Source organism: Dama dama, chromosome 5, assembly GCF_033118175.1.
Source record: "Dama dama isolate Ldn47 chromosome 5, ASM3311817v1, whole genome shotgun sequence".
NCBI lineage: Eukaryota > Metazoa > Chordata > Mammalia > Artiodactyla > Cervidae > Dama > Dama dama.
The window spans coordinates 69,479,611-69,500,007 of NC_083685.1; the positions used below are offsets into that span (position 1 = coordinate 69,479,611).

At 36.8% G+C, this 20,397-nt stretch overlaps 1 protein-coding gene across 1 annotated transcript; it reads right to left on the bottom strand.

Moving 5' to 3' along the window:
- Positions 1–14,383: 14,383 nt before the first annotated feature.
- LOC133055550 (olfactory receptor 4C6-like) lies at positions 14,384–15,313 on the bottom strand. Its single transcript, XM_061140719.1, has one exon. It carries the CDS (start codon positions 15,311–15,313, stop codon positions 14,384–14,386), a length of 930 nt encoding a protein of 309 aa, XP_060996702.1.
- Between the last annotated feature and the right edge of the window lie 5,084 nt (positions 15,314–20,397).

The window sequence follows — 20,397 nt, forward strand, 5'->3', positions numbered from 1 at the left end:
GTAGAATCTACAGTTAGAATAAAGACAACTGTGTCTAAGACCAGTTTTGGGAGTCATCACAGTCATCAACAAATTGGTGCATCCATGTGAAAAATTGACATGTTCTTGTGCTTGCTTTTTCATTGAGAACACAAAGCTAGAAATTTGTTGAAGGTGGTAGGGGGATACCAGGAATAATTGAAGTTTAGATAAATTGTTAAATGTTTTAAGATAGAGCTTCAATGTAAAAGAGTAGGGATCCACCTGGGGTGGGGATAAGAAATAGTTGTTATCTCAAATGCCAACTCTGGTCATACGCTAATAGTAGTGGTTTCCTGGAGTGAATTGTGAGAATTCTGAAGCCACATTCATGTTATGAGGAAAGGAAAAAAGCAGTTTATTGGTCATGCCTGCCATGTGCATGGGTGCATGCCATCTGTGATCAGGTGACTTCCTTATCTATAGTAGAAGGAGAAATAAGACAAAATTGAAGAAGTGCTTGGATCATGGCTATACTCCTAGTTATTTCTTTAAAATCTAAAAAAAAATTGAGACTTTAAAATCAACTAATTCATTCTTTAAAAAAGAAAGAAAGAAAGAAAGATCATTGGGAACACACCTTGCTGTAGACTAATACATAATAAATATCCATGTGTTAAGTTGGCTTTCTTATCACTCATTATTTAAAAACAAGAATAGAAGCTGACAAAAATAAGTAATACCTTCTAATATGTACTGTTATGATGACTAAGTTAAATAATGCAAGGAAGCAGTTGTTCAGAGTTAAGTGGCTAAGAAACAGTCCACGTTAGATCTTATTACCCAGTTTTACTGGGAGAAAGCCCATGCTTAAAGACAAAAAATTAAAGAAATAACAGATGCTGGCTCTGGAATTTTAACCCAGAACCTCTGACTCCAGCATGGAAGTGACTGACTCTACAGGAAAAGAAGCAAAAATTTTTATAGCAAGCACTTCAGAACAGGAGGGGATTCTCTAGAGTCTCCATTCACTGTAGAAGTTATAACCTGATTCCTGTGTTCATATTTGACTGATGCTTCTTGATGAAGGACACAGAGCCAATGATGTAGAATCAGAAGATAATAATTATTTACAGATATAAACCGACAGTAACCACATAGGTAAGGAATAGAAAAAGAAGGCTGACTATAGCCAGAGCCCGAGGCTTTATTAATTGCTAAGCATTTATTCAAGGTGGCCCAATCAGATCAAGCAGTACTCATGGTATGTGTCTGTTTCAAATGTATATGCTACTGCTGCTGCTGCTAAGTCGCTTCAGTCGTGTCCGACTCTGTGCGACCCCATGACGGCAGCCAACCAGGCTCCACCTTCCCTGGGATTCTCCAGGAAAGAACACTGAAGTGGGTTGTCATTTCCTTCTCCACTGAATGAAAGTGAAAAGTGAAAGTGAAGCCGCTAATTAATTAGCCTCCAACTAATAAAAACAAATGGAAAAATAAATAAATAAAAAAGAAAAAATTAAAAAAAAAAAAAGAAAGTGAAGTCGCTCAGGTTTCGTGACCCCATGGACTGCAGCCTACTAGGCCCCTCAGTCCATGGGATTTTCCAGAAAGAGTACTGGAGTGGGTTGCCATTGACTTCTCCCAAATGTATATGAGTTACTGTAATGTAGGGAGATTCACATGTAAAGTCCCTACCCATTTCATACAACTATAAGTTCAGTTCAGTTGCTCATTCATGTCCGACTCTGTGACATCATGAACAGCAGCTTGCCAGGCCTCCCTGTCCATCACCAACTCTCGGAGTTTACCCAAACCCATGTCCATTGTGTCAATGATGCCATCCAACCATCTCATCCTTTGTCTTCCCCTTCTCCTCATGCCCTCTATCTTTCCCAGCATCAAGGTCTTTTCCAATGGGTCAGCTCTTTGCTTCAGGTGCCCAAAGTATTGGAGTTTCAGCTTCAACATCAGTCCTTCCAATGAACACCCAGGACTGATCTCCTTTAGGATGGACTGGATGGATCTCCTTGCAGACCAAGGGACTCTCAAGAGTCTTCTCCAACACCACACCTCACAAGTATCAATTCTTCGCCACTTGGTTTTCTTTATAGTCTACCTCTCACATCCATACATGACTACTGGAAAAACCATAGCCTTGACTAGGGAGACCTTTGTTGGCAAAGTAATGTCTCTGCTTTTTAATATGGTGTCTAGGTTGGTCATAACTTTTCTCCCAAGGAGTAAGCATCTTTTTACTTCATGGCTGCAGTGATTTTGGACCCCCCCGCCCCCCCCCCAAAAAAAAAGCCTGCCACTGTTTCCACTGTTTGCCCATCTATCTGCCATGAAGCGATGGGACCAGATGTCATGATATTAGTTTTCTGAATGTTGAGCTTTAAGCCAACTTTTTCACTCTCCTCTTTCACTTTCATCAAGAGGCTCTTTAGTTCTTCTTCACTTTCTGCCATAAGAGTGGTGTCATCTGGATATCTGAAGTTATTGATATTTCTCCCGGCAATCTTGATTCCAGCTTGTGCTTCTTCCAGCCCAGCATTTCTCATGATGTACTCTGCATAGAAGTTAAATAAGCAGGGTGACAGTATACAGCCTTGACATACTCCTTTCCCTATTTGGAACCAGTCTGTTGTTCCATGTCCAGTTCTAACTGTTGCTTCCTGACCTGCATACAGGTTTCTCAATAGGCAGGTCAGGTGGTCTGGTATTCCCATCTCTTTCAGAATTTCCCACAGTTTATTGTGATGCACACAGTCAAAGGCTTTGGCATAGTCAATAAGCAGAAATAGATGCTTTTCTGGAACTCTCTTGTTTTTTTTGATGATCTAGGGGTTGTTGGCAATTTGATCTCTGGTTCCTCTGTCTTTTCTAAAACCAGCTTGAACATTTGGAAGTTCATGGTTCACATATTGCTGAAGCCTGGCTTGGAGAATTTTGAGCATTACCTTACTAGCATGTGAGATGAGTGCAATGGTGCAGTAGTTTGATAATCACATAATTATACAATTACAATGAGGGTCAAATTGGAAAATGTGAAATTGCTGGTTATGATAAAATGCCCTTACTGATCTTAGTGACTCTTTTCTCACTTAAAAAGCCAAACAGCTTACCCACAGAAAGCTTTTCCATTAGTCATCCAGATATTACTCCAACTTTTGACTTCATTTCTTACAGCAAGACACAACTTTGAAGAATGATTGTCCTTTGTTGCTGTTTAGTCACTCAGCCATGTCTGACTCTTTGTGACCCCATGGACTGTACCCTGTCAGGCTCATCTGTTCATAAGATTTCCCATACAAGAACCCTGGAGTGGCTTGTCATTTCCTTTTCCAAGGGATCTTCCTGATGCAGGGATTGAACCTTTGTCTCCTACATTGGCAGATGGATTCTTTACTGTTAAACAACCAGGGAAATATGATTGTGTCCTTCCTTGTACATATGGGAAATTTATCAGTCAAGTGGCAAATGAGTGTGTGTGTGTATGTGTGTGTGTCTACATATACATACTATCTATGCTTGTTAAATAGGTAAGTAAAAGCATAATTGGGCTTTCTGAAAGGATTAAAAGTGAGTTGATTTTTATAAATAACACTGACAGCTAACAAAAATGATTGAAAATATGAATAAAACTAGCAAATATACAGATGTATATATAACGTGTGTTTTTACTTACTTTAAAACAAATTGTTTCCAGGGTACTAGACATCCCTAAACAGCACCTGTACTCTGAACTCCATATTCAGGTATGTCATCAAACAAACATGAACATGAAACAAACCTTATAAGATCATTGAATCAATTAATGACTATATATTAAAGAGTAAAGACTATCAGTATATGCAGAGACAATGAAATGAAATAAAGACATCAGGTCCAGATTCATAGAGACCTATGTTCAAATCAAAGCTCTTGTACTAAGTTATATTATGTGATAAGAAAAGTTACTTAAAATTCTCAAGAGCTCAGATTCTATTCTGTAATTGTGTATAATAACAATACCTACTGATAAGGTTCTTGGAAGAATCAGATAAGGCAATATTGATATTGATAAAACCATTAATGCAGTTAGATGCACTGGAGAAAATTGCCATCAGTGAGAACAAACTCCCAGAGCCTTGACAGAGAGCAGAAGTGACAATCCTTTTACTCCTAATTTCTGCTTTACCATGACCTAGGCTTACAAATATCTGTACTCATCCTTTTATATATTCACAAATATAAAATAGTTTTATTGGTTACCACAATGAAGATATGGTATCATTTAAATTTGCAATACTTTTAAGTTTTTAATAATCCCTGAATACAATTTTATAGTCTTCAGACCCTCATGTGTGTGTGTGTGGGTGCTGAGTTGCTTCAGTTGTGCCCGACTCTTTGTGACCTTATGGACTGTAGCCTGCCAGGCTTCTCTGTCCATGGGCTTCTCCAGGCAAGAATATTAGAATGGATTGCCGTGCCCTTCTCCAGGGGATCTTCCCGACCCAGGGATCAAACCTGCATCTTTTCTGTCTCCTGGATTGGCAGGCAAGTTCTTATCCATCAGTGTCACCTAGGAAGCCCAGATCCTCAGGTGTCCACTTCTTTTTCAGGTAGTGTCATTGTACAAAGAAAATAAAATAATACAAATGGTGGAGAGAAAGAGCAAGGCTCTGTTTTAATCTAACAAGTAATTCTTAGGCTCTATACTTCCCTAATCTGGGAAGTTTCTAAGAAATACCATTTTAGAATCAAATGCTCATTAAATATGAACAAATCAAACTGTTCTTTTATTTTTTTTAGATAAGAGGAATTTCCAAAATTACTGTTAATACTTAGATAATGGAAAGGACAGTGTCCTCAGAGTTTATGATTACAAGGTTTATGATCAGAAATTATTTAGAAGGTAATTAAATGTGCTGTGTTGTCCTGGATTGACCCCTAGAACAGAAAAGTGATAGAAGTGGATAAGTTAGTGAAACATGATTAAAATCTTGTGCTTCTTTAAGAGTAATATAATCAATGTTCATTCCACAGTCTTGACAAATATACTACTAGTAATGTTAGATGATAACTATTAGGGGGAAATAATTGAGGAATAGACAGAAAGTCTGTATTATCTTGGCAACTTTTCTATTAATCTAAAATTATTCCAAAATGAAAAGTTAATTAAAATAACAATAATAACTGTTCAGTTTTCAATATAAAAATTCTAGAAGCTACAGATTTATAGTCATGTGTCACTGAAGAAACCACGAAGCTTCTGAGTCCTCTCCGATAAAATAGAGTACCATTTGTTCAAGCTGTTGACCTGTGAGAGTCAAATAAGACAGTTACTATGAACTGCTTTGTAATGTCTAATTCAACAGGTAGATGTGGAATTTAAAAAAAAAATTTTTTTTAATTTTTATTACTTGGAGGCTAATTTAGAATCTTGATATAAGCTTTATTTTTTTAAATAGTGTTTACACATACAAAGTGCACTGAACGCTCTATCATAAGAATAAAATAGGTTTCTAAGTCAGGTTTTTAAAAAACGATGTCTTCTAAATTGCAATGAAACAGCTTCATTCATATTATCTAATTGGGAAACGTTTTAGCAAATATTTTTAGTAATAAAAATGACTATATTTTTTACACAAGTAACCGCAACCCTAAAAATTATTCTAAGAGTGAAATAAAGTGATGTAAGTTTTATGGAAGACGATAGTTCATTTATTAAAAAATCAGAAATACCTAAAATATTGAATGTTTATTCAACTCAGTCTACTATAAATTAATAACAAAATATGCTATGACTAAAACACTAATTAATAACATAAGGACGTACTTGGTGAAGAATTTTTACAGCATGTTAAATGAAAAATTGTGCAACCATATTCATTAATAATGTATGAAGATAGTAGAGACTTTTTATTTTCAGCATGCATTTTGAAATAATAACAAGAAAAATTAACATTAAAAATAAATTTTAAAACCCACAACATCATATTATTTATCACCTAAATATTTGTTAGGGAAAAGATGATGTTTGAGGATAATTTTATTACTTATCCAGTGTAATTAAGTTGTACTGGTGAAACCAACATGCTAACATAACATAGAATCTTGCACTGTAAGTATTTTCCTGCTGTAAAGAATCCACAGATAGCTAAATCATAGGCCTAGCCCTCCCTATCAATTTTCTTGTTATAGCCACGTGTTCTGGGAAACAAACTCACTCAAATGGACAATGCAGATAGTGGAGTACAGTTTATTACACCGGAGGGCTCAAGGCAGAGTCTCCTCTTAGCCAAGGACCCTGACCAGTTTTTCTGAAAACCTTATATATCCTAAGTGTATGTGCCCAAACCCACCTCCCCAAATTCCCTGAAACCAGTCTGAACAAAGGAAAAGAAAGATACAATCAGAGCTAACCCGTGATTCATATGCCTTAAGGCTAGGTAGTTAACAGTGGACAATTATCAATAGGCCTGTGGTCCTACCCCCATAAGCATAATAGAATGTATGATTCTATTCAGTTACACAGACAATTAGGGTATTCTTTTAGGCAACAGAGAGTCTAGGTACGAGCCCTGGGGCTCTTCCATCCAGGGGGCCTGGTTTTCCAGTTGGTATGTCCTTTCCATAGATACTGGGCATATAGCTCAAAGTCCACAGTCCGGCCCAAGATGGAGTCTTGCTTTCAAGATGGAGCTTGTTCTGTCTGTTTCCTCCTTCATTCCCTTCAAATGTTTTTCTTGGAAACAGCTTGTGTTGTTCATATTTCTGAGAAAATATCTCACGGACTTCCCTTCCCTGATAGCCATATTCTTCAGACGCTGGAGATGCACAGAAGATTGCTGAGGGCCCTTCACACAGTGAACTGAGGTCTCTGAACCATCTTTTGGACCTGGGACCCTGGAAATTTTGCCTCCTGGCTCTTACCTTCACTTACTGTTTTCTTCCCGTTCATTTTGGCAGCAACATTATTCTAGCATTGTTCATTCTGAAAATAATACAGAAATTTCTGTGTCTAATTTAAAGCTGATGTAACTATTATATAATTTAAAATAAATTATACAATATATATAATATTCAAAATTATATGAGAAATTAATAATAAGGATGTCATTATATGCAGTATTTTCTAATTATATTTTAATATTAAATTAATAGATTAAAAACCCATTCTAATTACCGGCCAAGTTAAATTCTTGGAACCAACTGCATTTTTATCCAGCGTTGCCATTTACTCCAACAATAATAGTTTAATTTTTCATTTACTTAGGCATATTTTTTTCCTTTACAGCCTGAAAAATGTGTTCACTTCAGATTTCAGATCTTTTTCTCTTTCTTCAATATTGCTCTGCTGGTTTCCCTCAAAGTTTCAATTTCTATACTCTTACTATTTTGGGAATTTAGAAAAATAACCTTTCAAAGTTCCTACCTGTGTCCTTCCTGATGGATGCCTGAGCCTTTTTTCCTTCTGTTGTCTTAGTGATTTAGTTCATGTTAAGAGAGAGAAAAAGTCACAACAACCAGCACTAAGGTGGTTAGAAACCTCAGCCATTTAAATATTTTTGAACAATTCTGCAGCAGAAATTTAATGTTGTTTATGACATCAAGTGTACATAGAGAAAATTAAATGAGCAAATTTAAAATCAGAAGACTCTGCTCTGTCAGTTGAGTAAGACACTATTATCCTTCATGTCCTTTCCTGGGCCATTCTTTAGTGCTTTTTGTGGGAAATTAACTGCTGTATTACATATCACTAGTCTCTAAATAAATCACCTTTGTTCTACATATGTAGTTCACTTTTTTAAAATCTGAAACACTAGGATGAGGGGTAAATGAATGATAAATATAACATATAAAGAAATAATAATTAAATGATAATAAATTAAGAAACAATAATGATAAATTATATCAAGAAACAGTAAATAAAATGCTATCGACTAGCTCTAATAAAAATACTCAGATGTTGCATTTTATAGTTATTTGGATTTAACTTGAAGATAAAAACCTGAGGATAGCTCTAATTTCATTAGACTTGAATAGGAACACATAACCCTCCAAAAATGTTTGTATTCAAACAGCTGCTATATATTCAACACCTAAATTATTTCAAGTCCTATCTAATTAATTCCACATGTATTATTTTATTTGTTTCCAAATCCTTTGGCCTTATAAACATATAATCTGCATTGAAAATAAACATTCTGAGGGCAAAAAGGTTTATAGAATTGTCCTAAATGTACACAATTAAGTGACAGACCACAGCTTGCCTTAAACTTGGTAGCCTGCATCACAATACCCATAATTTTACATACTACATCACAATTTAAAATCACCTGTGAATATGCAAAAATGTGAATTATAAATCTCACTATGTGTCAGTCTCTTGAAAATTCTGGTAATGATAATATCCTTCTCTTTATGAAGAAAAAAAACCCATTCAACAGGTGGTCAAAATGTGAAATATAAAATTTCTAAGTCTTACTTCTACATCTAAGAAAGAGAGATGTTGCAATTCTGGTAGATGTGGTAAAGAATTTTCCCTACTGATTCTCAAACACTGTCTTCACCATGGTCACAATGTAAACATAAAGAAGCAAAAGTTTCCTCCTTGACCTGTAAGTGGAATTTAAAGAGGTTTCCCTAAGAGGTCATGAACCTTAGGATTGAATTTCAGTTTCCCTCAGGGTATGGAAATTTCCCATCATTACAATTTTCCAAGACACAGTTATTTATGGTTTGACTTGCTCAAGTGTTTGTAAAAATTTTATGACCCCAATCAGTTAGTTTTTTTTTTTTTTTTCTTTTTGCTTCTCCTGGGCTTCTATTTGTAGGTGCTTTCAAGTCCCTTCATGTTCAGAAAGAGAAAACTCTAAATTAGGACAGAACATAGTCCCTTCGCAGACTGCAGTGGAATGTTTGTTTATTTACTAAATGCAAAAGATGAGTTCTGGGATAAGGAACAGCATCAGTCCATAAAGGCATGTACTGTGTGGGGACTAGAGCAACATCATGCTTACTAAAGAGTAACAACTTTTATGTGTGGATGTTTTTCACGCAAAAATCTATACATTAATCCAAAATCTGTTTTTCTTATCTCAGTATTTGATCTTGATATGCCTTAATTTTAAATTAAAAGTACTATTTCCATACCTTAAAGACATTTTTCTCTTTTCATTTTTTTTTCATTTATTTTTATTAGTTGGAGGCTAATTACTTTACAATATTGTAGTGGGTTTTTTCATACATTGACATGAATCAGCCATGGATTTACATGTATTCCCCAGTTTGTTTACTCTGATGGAATGTAGCATTGCAATTGAAGCTGGAGGGAAAATCAGGGCTTAGCTCATGAGGTCCCTGCAGAGAGTCTATATCAATGAGTGTGCCCCTCTAAACACTCTTGTATTCTACCTATTTTTAATGCTTAGTCACACTCCCCAGAAAGAAGCAGTATTGAAGTGATTCATCAGAAAGGTAAATAATAATTGCCTAGACTTCATTTGCACATGGTATTAAGGGACAAGTGCTATTATATTTTCAATGAAATTTTAGATGCTTTTCCTGACATGGAATAGCCATCTGACATGGACCACTCTCACAGAGGGAATATTTTAAAATTATGACTTAACAGCAGGACTCCAGCAATTAATCCTGGAACCTTGGTTTCTACTTCAAAACACATGTAGCATCTTCTATTTTATTCCAAGTCCTGATTTACTTAATCCTTTATTATTTGCTTCAGCTAGAGGAAGTGAGTGGGATAAGGAATAATATTGTGATTATGGGGTGGGGCAGGTAATGTAACACGTATGTTATAGAAACAGGGTAAATTCAGAGAACCCTACAAATCAGAAAAGAGAGAGGGACACAAGGAGCAAAAAGCACAAAGAGTGTGTGAAATGAGAGGATGATGTGGAGGGGAGTTAAATGACAATATGGCTCTTTCAGAATTTATCCAGGAGTCCATGCTTCCTGACAGATTAAAATTCCATCCTGATCACTAATTAATTAAATTATAGCCTTTATATTAAATCTACAAATATATAGAACTCGAGTCTGGACCATTTCTCCTGTTCTTTTAGGATTCTTTATTCATGGGAATATAGCAAAAATTTTACAAACTAAAGCTTTGTGATATGTTCTTACAATTAGTAAATCTAGTTTCCTATTCTTCTTTTCTCCTGTCACCAAATTTATTTGAAGACAGGCACATATGCATATAATTTTAGAATTGTTATATCAAATTCCATGAAAATATGCTTTGTTGTTGGGACCAGTGTAAGAAATCTATTAGTCATTCAGGTGGAAATACCATGGAGGAATTTGGATTTCAGGTCTCAACCTCAAAGAATCATTGCTCAAAGGAAGTGTGCCAAGAAAAATGGGATGAAACACTGCTGGTGGATTTTATAAGATGAAAAATGAGTGATGACAGTTATGTTGAATAACATAGAGGTCACTGGTGACCCAGAAAAGAGAAATTTAATTGAAGTGTGGCTGAAAGGGTTTAAACAGAACAGAAGGAGAGAAATGGGAGACAAGTGTTAGAGATTCTCTTGTGTTTTGTAAGAAAGAGGAGAGAATGAAATGAAAGAATAACTGATGAAGGAAAAAGAGTCAATGGAAGATTTTACTTGAAAGATGAGGGTATAACAGATTTGCTTCCTTGCTCTTGTAAAATTATCAAATAGAAAGTGAAATGTAGATAAAATAGACATAGAAGCTATTTTTAGACCAATGCCCTCACACAAACAAGAAGGAAATCAGGTGTAGTGTACAATAAAGAGGTTGATTGCTTTGCATAGGAACATAGATAATGAATGCATTTTTAAGAGTAGGTAAGAAGGTAGCAAATATCTGAATGGGTGCTGGAAATTGGTAGATACAGTTGTAAGAGTCTAAGTAAGTTCCCTTCAGATAGCTTACATTTTCAGAGTGAAATAGGAAGTAAGCTTATTTAATGTCTCCGAATAAGTTGGGTGTTTCCAGTAGTTGGTTTTTTTTTTTTTTTAGTCCAACACTCTCCTTCAAATCAAAATGCTATCTTATTCCTACTTTGTAATGTCTTTGTATCATAAATAGTATTGGAATTTTCTATTTTGATACACAGATTATTTACAATCAATTATCCACAGTGAGCTTCTTTAAAAAAGCAGCAAGACCAAGATTTGTTTCAAAATAAGAGCATTAAAGAACCAAACAAAAAAGGTGAGCAGTGAGCTGAAAAGTAATATGTTTAATGAATAAAACTACTTCATGTGAAGAAACTAGGGAGACCTACAGAAGAGAGAAGAGATTTGTGGAATATAATTGCAGATAATAACTTCAGCATGAATGGTCAAAATGGCCTTACCTTTGTAATAGAAAATGTAAATTCTGGACCTACTCTGATGCTGGAGAATTACTAAAAATATTATTTAGCTTTAGGGGTCACATTATGAACCTTCCAATTCTCATAATTAAAATAATAAAAATTATCATCAGAAAGTTCCCATAGAGATCAACATTTACAAACTGTCAGCAGCTTTTTCTTTTTCTTTGACGTGAGACAAGAAAAATAATTAGGTGAATCCAGATGTTCAATTTTAAGATATTGTAGGCAACCAGTAAACATTATGCTCTGTTATGACATTCCAAAAATCAAATGGACGCTCTGTGCAAAGATGTGTGCATGTGTACCAAGTTGCTTCAGTCATGTCCTACTCTTTACTACCCTGTGGAGCCCAGCAGCCTCCTCTATTCATGGGATTTTCCAGGCATCTCTTATGTCTTCTGCATTGGCAGGCCTGTTCTTTACCAGGTCTGTTTTTTAGCACCATCTGGGAAGCCTATGAGCAAAGATGTTTGATGCCAAATTGCTGAGTTATCCATAGTCACACGAAGAATTTTAATTTTAATTATTCTTCTAATCAAAATTATTCTGATGCCGATAATTTTTTCTGAACTTAAAAGTCAAAAAATAACAGATTTCTTGATCAGAAGAAATCTGTTTAATTTTCACATCTCACCTTGCATCAGAAGGAACCTGTGTAATTTTCACATCTCACCTTGTATCACATTCCCTCTTGTCAACTGATTATCTTCAGTTCAGTTCGGTCACTGAATCATGCCTGACTCTTTGCAAACCCATGAACAGCAGCATGCCAGGCCTCCCTGTCCACCACCAACTCCTGGAGTTCACCCAAACTCATGTCCATTGAGTCGGTGATACCATCCAAACATCTCATTCTGTATCATCCCCTTCTCCTCCTGCCCTCAATCTTTCCAGCATCAGTGTCTTTTCAAATGAATCAGTTCTTCCCATCAGGTGGCTAAAGTTTTGGAGTTTCAGCTTCAACATCAGTCCTTCAAATGAACACCCAGGACTGATTTCCTTTAGGATGGACTGGTTGGATCTCTGCAGTCCAAGGGACTCTCAAGAGTCTTCTCCAACACCACACCTCAAAAGCATCAATTCTTCAGTGTTCAGCTTTCTTTATACTCCACCTCTCACATCCATACATGACTACTAGAAAACCGTAGCCTTGATTAGATGGACCTTTGCTGACAAAATAATGTCTCTGCTTTTAATATGCTGTCTAGGGTGGTCATAACTTTCCTTCCAAGGAGTAAGTGTCTTTTAATTTCATGGCTGCAGTCACCATCTTCAGTGATTTTGGAGCCCCAAAATATAAAGTCAGCCACTGTTTCCACTGTTTCCCCATCTATTTCCCATGAACTGATGGGACAGATGTCATGATCTTATTTTTCTGAATGTTGAGCTTTAAGCCAACTTTTTCACTCTCCTCTTTCACTTTCATCAAGAGGCTCTTTAGTTCTTCCTCACTTTCTGCCTTAAAGATGGTGTCATCTGCATATCTGAGGTTATTGATATTTCTTCTGGTAATCCTGATTCTAGCTTGTGCTTCCTCTATCCCAGTGTTTCTCATGATGTACTCTGCATAGAAGTTAAATAAGCAGGGTGACAGTATACAGCCTTGACATACTCCTTTTCCTATTTGGAACCAGTCTGTTGTTCCATGTCCAGTTTTAACTGTTGCTTCCTGACCTGCATACAAGTTTAGATATCCCATATGCTAGGTGAGGGAGGCAGTTTAAAAGGGATCAGTATCTCTCTATTGACAGGCAAAGCAAAATCTAGAGGAAAAGAAATGTCTTTTGGTTTTTCAAATCCAACTCTATGATGTAACAGCAAGAAAAATTTTCCCACAGTTAAAGAAAAATTTAGGTCTCTATAGAGTTACGTTTTTTCTCATATAGGGCATAGCTACAGACACTAGATTCTGAAGTATGTTGACTCCCAGTGTGAGTGATTCTTATTCTGCCTCTTTAAAGGACAAATAACAGCAGCAGGGAATTTTGGGAGTGCTGTGAAGTGAAGTGAAGTCACTCAGTCATGTCTGAATATTTGCGACCCCATGGACTGTAGCCTACCAGGCTCCTCCATCCATGGGGTTTTCCAGGCAAGAATATGGGAGTGGGTTGCCATTTCCTTCTCCAGGAGATCTTCCTGACCCAGGGGTTGAACCCAGGTCTCCTGCATTGTAGGCAGACACTTTACCGTTTGAGGTACCAGGGAAATCAATTCCTTATTAAATAGTAAACTACTAAGTAAAGTACTAATCTGAGATTGTACTTTCTTCCAAATGTCTCTGGAAAAGACACTTGGAAACATGAAATCAGATAATTCTAACTCCTATATTTCTTTTATATATATATATATATGTGTGTGTGTGTGTGTGTGTGTGTGTGTGTTTATGTGTATATATATATATATATATATATATATATATGCCCCTTTTTGGTATTAATTTGTATTAAGAAAAAAAAAAGTTACTTTTAGGTTTACGTTCATTCAACAGTATTTATTAAGGACAGCATGAAGCAATAAACACAACTTCTGACCTTACAGGGATTATAACTTTGTTGGAGGGAAAAGAGACAACAAAAGCCAAGAAATAATTGCTAAAGTTTAGTTTCAGACATTGATACTAAGGATATAATCAGATGAAGAGTTAAAGAGTTACCTAGAAGAAAGTTATCAGGGAAAATGTCTAAGGAGATGACAGTTCATCTGAAGGAAGAAAAAAAAAAAAAAAAAATAGAGCCAGAGAAGAAGAACTCTGGGAAAGAGAATTTCAGGAGTGAGCAGTGTAAGAAAAGCAAAAGTTATAAACTAGAAAAGGCTTGAATTATTCAAAAGGCAGGAGAAAAATGTAGAGCGAGAAAGAGAAAGTGGGCAGAGCCTTGTTAGAAAAGGAATGGAGCACCGCGTGCACTGGAGAGGTGGGGAGTAACAGGATTATGGAATCTTAGCCGGATTTGCATGATTAAATGATGCCAGTAACTACTGTATCCTCAATAGATCAGAATGAATGGGAAGGTAAAAGCACATTGTCCTTGTAAGAAAGAACGGCTCTTAGCATGTAAGCTAATGACCACACAAGGCCCCTTGTTTCATCCACAGTTTCCTCATGGCGTTTTTCACCTCCACGTTCCTCAAGGTGTAGATCAGGGGATTTAACATGGGTGCAATGATGGTAAAAGATACAGCCATTGCCTTGTCTATGGGGTAGGTGACTACAGGCCTCATGTATGAGAAAATACAAGGCACAAAGAACATGAAGACCACCCTGAGGTGGGAGCCACAGGTGGAGAGGGCTTTATTCCACCCTTCGGAGCTGCAGGACATCAGGGAGCAGAGGATGACCACATAGGAGGTGACGAGGAGGAAGAAGACGGTGACACACATCACCCCGCTGTTGAGGATGACTAAGAGGCCCAGGGTGCGGGTGTCCATGGAGGCCAGTTTCAGCAACGGAAACAAATCACACATAAAATGATCAATGACATTAGGATCACAGAAGGGAATTTGATACATGAAGAGAAGCTTCACTGTTACATGGGTAAATGCCCCCACCCATGACCTTCCCAGTAGTAGGCAGCATGCACGAGGCCTCATGATGGTCATGTAGTACAGGGGCTTACAGATGGCCACATAGTGGTCATGGGCCATCACAATAAGGAGGATGATGCCCACTCCACCAAAGAAGTGGTCAATGAAGAGCTGGGTCATGCAGGCTTTGAGGGAGATGGCAGTGCTCTCAGAGAGGGAGCCCACAATCATCTTGGGGGCAATGATGGAAGAGTAGGTGATATCCATGAAGGAGAAGGACGTAAGGAAAAAATACATGGGTGATCTCAGACTCTGACTTGTGACCACAGTTACCACAATGAGGAGGTTTCCCAAAATGGTGGACACATACATGATTAGAAACACGGCAGAGAGTATTTTCCATAGCTCTGGATTCTTTGCAATGCCCAAAAGAATGAATTCTGTCACATTGTTGGGATTCCCCATTTACTATGGGCTGATGTAAGCTTATCTCTCTGAGCTGGAAAATTTACAAAAGAATATTATTCTAAATTAGTAACTATTACGAATTTGGGATTTTTATTTTTTGAACTCTCTCTCACATCCTCTTGACTTGCCTTTTCCTTCAGCTATCACTACAGCAACTTGCTGCAAACAATTGTATCCTGATAACACCTTGATCATTCCCCATACAACACCTCTCACCAGTGTATCTCTTGCTTTTCTGACACTTGCTGCTTGAGACACTTAGAAGACCCTGCTTCATCATCCTGGGACGAGAATTAACATACCTTTAGGAAATCCTAGATCACCAGTCGATAGGAGCCAGTGGATAAATGGTAACCAGCCTAGCACAATCTAAGATTCAGATTTGCTCCTCCTCTGTTTCACTCTCTGTTTCACCCCATTAACTGCCTTCATTTTCTTTTCCAAAATGAACTACCTGCATACAAGTCCTCTCAGCTGCTGCCTTTTAGGAACCCCAAGCTAGGAAACTGACCTTAAAGTATCGCTGGACATACCTAGTAACCTCAGAACATTTTATTTCAGCTCATTTGCTTCATATTCTTACTTATTACTGGAATGTTTTAGTTGAAGAGCCCTGCAAAGCAGGTAGGTCATATCCCAAGTCGTATTCCACTTATTAAGAACTATACTCTTTTCATCTGCATTTCTTCCTATCAAATTGGATTATTATTGCATACTGTAACTATTCAATAAATCTCTCTTGTGTATCAGGCACTAGACTATCCCATGAAGCATTTTCTTCATTTTAGAGATAAGATACTGAGGCAAAAATGAGTGAAAAAATGACAGCAAGTTCCCAAAGATAATAAACATTGAAGCCAAGTTCAAGTCCAGGTTTTCCTGCATCAAAATCAATACCAACAAAAACAACCTATATTGCTACTTTTACTATAATGTTGAGTGCTCAATATGAAAGATATAATGAAAATTCAATAATTTCTATATTATGACAACACAGAGAGGCAAATTTATGCTTCCTGTGCTTATCTTATTCAATAATTCTACAATAAAATTCAATGATTAATTCAATGATGAGACTACAATGAAGAGCATGTTTTTATTATAAATATAATCCTGGACACACGATTTATAACCTCTAACTAACCTCCCAAGATTCTAATTACTTTCCAAAAATGCTGATTAAAGAAAACAAAAGCTTAATCTCTTTCTTTGCTTCAGGAAGACCCAGCTTCAACTTGGCCAGCCTCATCCCAGCAGACAAGCCTAAGTCAACATAAATCCTTTCTTCCATTTTTTTCCTGTGAAGGGCTGCACACAGATAAAGCCAAAGATTCTAAAGAATAATAAAAATATTAACAAAGCAACTAATCTATTTTACACTCACTATGTGACAGCAAGGTGTTTTGTCTGCTATTTGCATTATTACATTTATTTTCATATCACTTGGGACAGGGTACTGTCACAGATCTCATCTTGAGGATGAGGAAACAGAGGTTTAGACACATTGAGCATCTCAGTTAAAAAGAGCAGAAATTACAAATCCATGTCATCTCATTTTAAAACACAAATTCTTAGTCTTTGCCTTATGCCACTAAATAAGTGAATAGTGGCCTCCATTGACTAAATGCAATTGTTTCCACAGTTGGATGATGAGATGGTAAGATAAGTGCTTCATTAGCCAAAGTCTCTTTGTGAAGAATACTTAAGCAGAGGCTGTCTTGATGGACCTCTGTTAGAGATGATTGTTTTAAATGGGGATGCAAACTACACAGTCTCTGAGACTCCTGTAAACACCTAAGACCCACTCTTAGGATTACCCCTCTTACTAAACAAAATTAAACAACTTTCAGGACACTCTTTGCAAATATGCAATATAGATTAGCTTCAACCACTCTCATCTACAGTCTAAGAACTTCAAAAAATTTCAATAGCACAAATGAAGTAGAAAGGACATATTCTTGGAAATCAGGAAAACTGGGTTTTATTCCAGGTTGTCCCTCTCACTCCTAGGTTATGTTGTTACATTGTTTACTATTCTGGGCCTCAGTTTTTCACATCTAGAGAATTAGGTGACTATGGCAGGTTATTAGAAAACTGGGGTTCGAAGGAGCCAGCATGGAGACTCTGTTTCCTTCAAACACAGCAGCTCAGCTCTTATCTACATTAAATGTTTACACTTCTAAATAATATTTCCTCTGAACTATCTTATGGCTTCAAATATTTTAAAACAAAATACACTATACTAAGATAACAGTGCCCTTCTATTTTAATATGTATTGACTACTAGTTCACATCTCAGCTTCCTATTTTGAAATTCAAGACCCCCAACCAAAGTAGTCAACCTCATCCTTTTCTACAGTTCCCTCTCACTGCCATAAAGACCATAGCTAACTGTAAGAACACATTTGATTGTGTTTTGTACAGTGGGAAAATCCATGGGGTCAAGAATGAACAACCTAATTCTTCACTGCAGTCAGGTCACTTACTGACTACACAACCTATAAATTCTGTAAAAATAAAACAATGCAATAGCAGTTCAAGTCATTAAGTGTTAAGGAGTTATTATTTGAGAGTACTGTGCTAAAATCTTTATGGTTTTCATTTTTTAGTTCCCACAAAACCATATAATGTAGGACCTAGCATTATCCTGATTTTCTAATGCAGTGAATAAGGTTTCAGTTCAGTTAAGTTCAGTTGTTCAGTCGTGTCTGACTCTTTGTGACCCCATGGATTACAGCACCCCAGGCCTCCCATTCCATAACCAACTCCTGGAGTTTACTCAAACTCATGTCCATTGAGTTAGCGATGCCATCCAACCATCTCATCCTCTGTCATCCCCTTCTCCTCCTGCCCTCAATCTTTCCCAGCATCAGGGTCATTTCAAATGAGTCAGTTCTTCCCATCAGGTGGCCAAAGTATTGGAGTTTCAGCTTCAACATCAGTCCTTCCAATGAATATTAAGGACTGATTTCCTTTAGGATGAACTCATTGGATCTCCTTGCTGTTCAAATGACTATCAAGAGTCTTCTCCAACACCACAGTTCAAAAGCATCAATTCTTTGGTGCTAAGCTTTCTTTAAAGTCCAACTCTCACATCCATACATGACTACTGAAAAAATCATAGCTTTGACTAGATAGACCTATGTTGGTAAAGCAAAGTCTCTGCTTTTTAATATGCTGTCTAGGTTGGTCATAACTTTTCTTCCAAGGAGCAAGCGCCTTTTAATTTCATGGCTGCAATCATCATTTGCAGTGATTTTGGAGCCCCCCAAAATTAAATCTGTCAGTTTCCACTGTTTCCCCATCTATTTGCCATGAAGTGATGGGACCAGATGCCATGATCTTGGTTTTCTGAATGTTGAGCTTTAAGCCAACTTTTTCACTCTCTTCTTTCACTTTCATCGAGAGGCTCTTTAGTTCTTTTTCACTTTCTGCCTTAAGGGAGGTGTCATCTGCATATCTCAGTTTATTGATATATCTCCCAGCAATCTTGATTCCAGCTTGTGCTTCATCCAACCCAGCATTTTTCATGATGTACTCTGCATACGTCAAATAAGCAGAGTGAAAATATACAGCCTTGACATATTACACTCCTAATTTACAACCAGTCTGTTGTTCTATGTCTGGTTCTAACTGTTGCTTTTTGACCCGCATACAGATTTCTCAGGAGTCAGGTTAGGTGGTCTGGTATTCCCATCTCTTTCATAATTTTCCACAGTTTGTTGTGATCCACACAGTCAAAGAGTTTGGCATAGTCAAAAGCATAAGTAAATGCTTTTCTGGAACTCTCCTGCTTTTTTGATGATCCAATCGACTTTGGCAATTTGATCTCTGGTTCCTCTGCCTTTTCTAAATCCAGCTTGAACATCTGGAAGTTCACGGTTCACGTATTACTGAAGTCTGGCTTGGAGAATTTTGAGCGTTGCTTCACTAGCATGTGAGATGAGAGCAGCTGTGCAGTAGTTTGAGCATTCTTTGGTATTATTTGGCATAGGGATGAAAACTGAAATGTTCCAGTCCTGTGGCCACTGCTGAGATTTCCAAATTTCCTGGCATATTGAGTGAAGCACTTTCACAGCATCATCTTTTAGGATTTGAAATAGCCCAACTGGAATTAGTGTGTAACTTGCTCAAAGCCTCTTGATGCCTATGTGATTAAGTTGATACCTCAGCTCACTGACCACAGCCCCTCCACAAATTTTACACCCTGTCTCACAAAACTGTCATGAAAGTCAAAGGAAGTAAGAGACATGAGAACGTTTGGAGAGGACTATCCAAATATTCGTTATGATTATCTGCTAATCCTGTAAGTTCCTGGCCTCCCCTTGTTCTTGTCATTTGTTAAACTAATCCATTACACTCATCTTTCAGGCTCACATCATCTCCCAAATCTCCTTCACCTGTTATTCTGGATATTTGTTACATGTATCTGTATAGCTTGCATATCAGAAGTAATTCATTTATCTCCTTACTTAGCTAAATTAAAAAAAATTAATGTTCATGAAATAAATTAAAAAAATGATGCAGCAAAAAATTGGAGGTCTTTCTTAATAAGCATTTAACCAATTCATCAGATTTGTAAAAAGATTAATTTTAAAGAAATATCAAATTTTCCAAATCAATTTATTTATAATAAAGGGAAACATACTATACAGTCCATGGAATTATATAGGCCAGAATACTGGATTGGGTAGCCATTCCCTTCTCCAGGAAATCTTCACAACCTAGGGATCGAAGCTCCATCTCTTGTCTCCTTCATTGGCAAGCTGTTTCTTTACAATTAACATCACCTGGGTCTATTAAGTATTAAATTGACTAAAAGGCTATCAGCTTAATTACTCCTGAACACTTAGTGAGATTAAGTTTCTGAACTGACTTTAAAAGAAACCTTCAAAAGCAACTTGTTTCCTAAACACTGTTCTAGCCAAAAGTAGAATATTTATAATTAAATAATTTATTTTCATAAATTGTAAAAGCAAAACATGCCTCACAAGGAATAGCTTAAAAAGATAGATAGATAGAAAGGTTAAAGTAAAAAACCCTCTCTCAACCATAAGCACTCACTCACTTGATCCTCTACT

Bases quoted from the DNA above. Each gene is read 5' to 3' on its own strand.
- LOC133055550 (XM_061140719.1), bottom strand. From the start codon at position 15,313: ATGGGGAATCCCAACAATGTGACAGAATTCATTCTTTTGGGCATTGCA.